The sequence below is a fragment of the Penaeus monodon genome, chromosome 26, assembly GCF_015228065.2.
Source record: "Penaeus monodon isolate SGIC_2016 chromosome 26, NSTDA_Pmon_1, whole genome shotgun sequence".
NCBI lineage: Eukaryota > Metazoa > Arthropoda > Malacostraca > Decapoda > Penaeidae > Penaeus > Penaeus monodon.
In genome coordinates this window covers 6,582,052-6,584,551 of record NC_051411.1, presented here as the reverse complement: position 1 = coordinate 6,584,551, position 2,500 = coordinate 6,582,052, and the positions used below count along the sequence as shown (strand labels likewise).

Genomic DNA, 2,500 nt, shown 5'->3' with positions numbered 1-2,500 from the left:
TGCTATATCTTTCCTCTTCTCCTTCCTAATTTTCTATTCTCCCTTTCTTTCCCCCTTCTTCATTATCGTCTTATTCTTTCCTTCCCTCTTCCTCCCTTACTGTCTCTCTCTCTCTCTCTCTCTCTTCACTCTTCGCCCCATTATCTCTGCCGCTTCTTTGTCTCCTCTTCCTCTTTTTCCCATATCCCATTCCTCCTCCTCCTCCTCCCCTTCCCGATTCTCGCTTTCTTCCTCCCTTCTCCTTTCTCCTTTCTTCCCCATACTCATTGTCTCCTTGTATCCTCTTCCATTCCTTTCCTTTTTCTCTCCTTCCATCCTTTCTTTTTAAATATCTCCGCCCTTCTTCTCGCCCAAGAATGAATATTATAATGGCAATAATAATAATTAAAATTATGATATCAACAGCATATTGATGATGATGATAATAATAATAATAATAATAATAATAATAATAATAATAATAACCATGATAATAATGATAAAATTAATAACAGCAACAACAGTGATGATAATAATAATGATGATGACATTGATAATAAGGAATAACATATGATAATAATTAATTATTATTATTAATATTATATTACTACTACTGTTATTAGTATCATTTTATTATCATTGTCATTATTATCATTATCATTACTGTTACCATCATTATCATTATCATGACCATTATTACGATAACAAGTAGAACAAGAATAAGAACAACTGAACGACAGTAACTATGATGATAATAATGAAAACCACAACAACGACCAACACAGAAACCGTCCCCGAAAACAACAACCGGCAACTCGTCCACAAAGTGTTGCCGATGAGTGGGTCGTCTTTTGAGGAATGGACGCTCGATCCTGACCCGGAATCCGGTTTCTGGCTGACCGCTGAGATCCTGCATTGCGACGAGGTCAAGGACAAGGTTAAGGCGGTCGAGTGCATGAGGGGAAAGACGACGGACGAGGTCAATCGCGCGTCACTTAAGATATATGTGAGTGGTTGCTTTTTTTTTCTTTTCTTTTTTTCTTTTTTTTTTAAGGTTGGCGGGGGGGTAGGAGAGGAGGATAGTTCCTTGGGGTTGGGGGGTAGGAGAGGGGGAGAGTTCCTTGGGATTGGGGGATAGAAGAGGGGGTAGAGGGAGAGGGTTGGGAGGGGTTCGTGTGTTAAGATAATAATAATGATGAATGAGGGGCGTGGAGGTTCAGTCGCGACTCGAAATTTTCTGTCAAAACACGTTTCGGCTTTGTTTAAAAAACTTCCACATGTTCTGAATATTTATTACTTACCATATTTAAACTTACTCTGTTTTTTTTAAGCCTTTACTTGGTGTCATTCATATATCTCTAATTTATTTTCGTTTTTGCCTTCAAAGTTATTTCTTGACCTTTATTTTATTTTATTTTTTTTACTCTTAGTGGTTATTATTTCTATGCCTTAATTTTTTAAGCCTTTATTTTTTTTTACCTTTATTTATTGTCATTTCATAGCCTTTTTTGCACAATCTTTATTTGTTACCACTTCTCTTTATTTGCAATCGCTATCATTAGCCCTTAATTTGCCCTGACTGTCCACCATTCCAGGCAGACGACCGGCAAAGAGGAGGCTTAGGATTTAAGGGCCTGTGTCCCGTGGTGCAGGATACCCTAGCGGGCGAGAACCATCCTGGCCTCGAGCTGGTAATCCCCAAGAGTCCTGTGGAGATTGTGGACGCCAGCGAGTTCCTTCAGGTCCCTGTGATGACAGGGAGTGTGAGGGATGAAGGGTCGCTGGTAGTAGGGCGTGAGTTTTCCTTTTTTTTTTTTTTTAATTGGTTGTCATTAACGTTATCCTTGTGTTTGTGATTAAGCGTGTTTTTAATTGTTTTTGTCATTGTTATCAGTGTATTTAGTGTTATTATTATGGTTATTATAATGTTTATGTTCATTATCATCATTTATGTTCGTAATCATCATTATCGTTATTGTCACTTGTATCGTTATTATCATAATTTTTATGTCCAATTTATACCATTATCTAAAATCGTATAAGTAAATAGTATTTGTGACTTTGCTCATCTCGATTAAATTGGTTGTTTTTATTTCTTATTATTATTGTTATCACTGCAGATTTGTTCCCGCTGTTGTTATCACTGTCTCTTGTTTTGTGATAATCATATCCTTTTTGTTCTTGTTATCAGCCCTAATTTTTTGCTACTTACGTTTTTTTGTTACTCTAACCGTTAGTCTGGTTGTTGTTGTTTTTATTGTTGTTATTATGTTGTTTCGTTCTTGTGATCCTAATTAGTGATCTCGAAGGTTTTGTCTTTTTTATTCTCTTGTTTTAGTTATATTTTTCATTGTTTTATTACTGGTGTTATTATTCTCATGTTGTTTCTGTTATTGTTATCGTTGTTTTATCACTGAGCATGCTATCATCACTCGAATTACTATCTGTTCCTCTTGATCACGATAAATCATGTGTTACAATGAATAATTATCACCACTTTTGTTAGTACCAATATTAATAA

At 35.9% G+C, this 2,500-nt stretch overlaps 1 protein-coding gene across 1 annotated transcript in view; it reads left to right on the top strand.

The window, feature by feature from the left end:
* Positions 1 to 2,500, top strand: part of LOC119589874 (cocaine esterase-like) — a 14,750-nt gene that overhangs the window by 4,009 nt on the left and 8,241 nt on the right. Inside the window, exons 6-7 of the mRNA XM_037938504.1 lie at positions 765 to 985; positions 1,575 to 1,773. Of these exons, the coding sequence (XP_037794432.1) occupies positions 765 to 985; positions 1,575 to 1,773 (420 nt within the window). The remainder of the gene's footprint in view (positions 1 to 764; positions 986 to 1,574; positions 1,774 to 2,500) is intronic.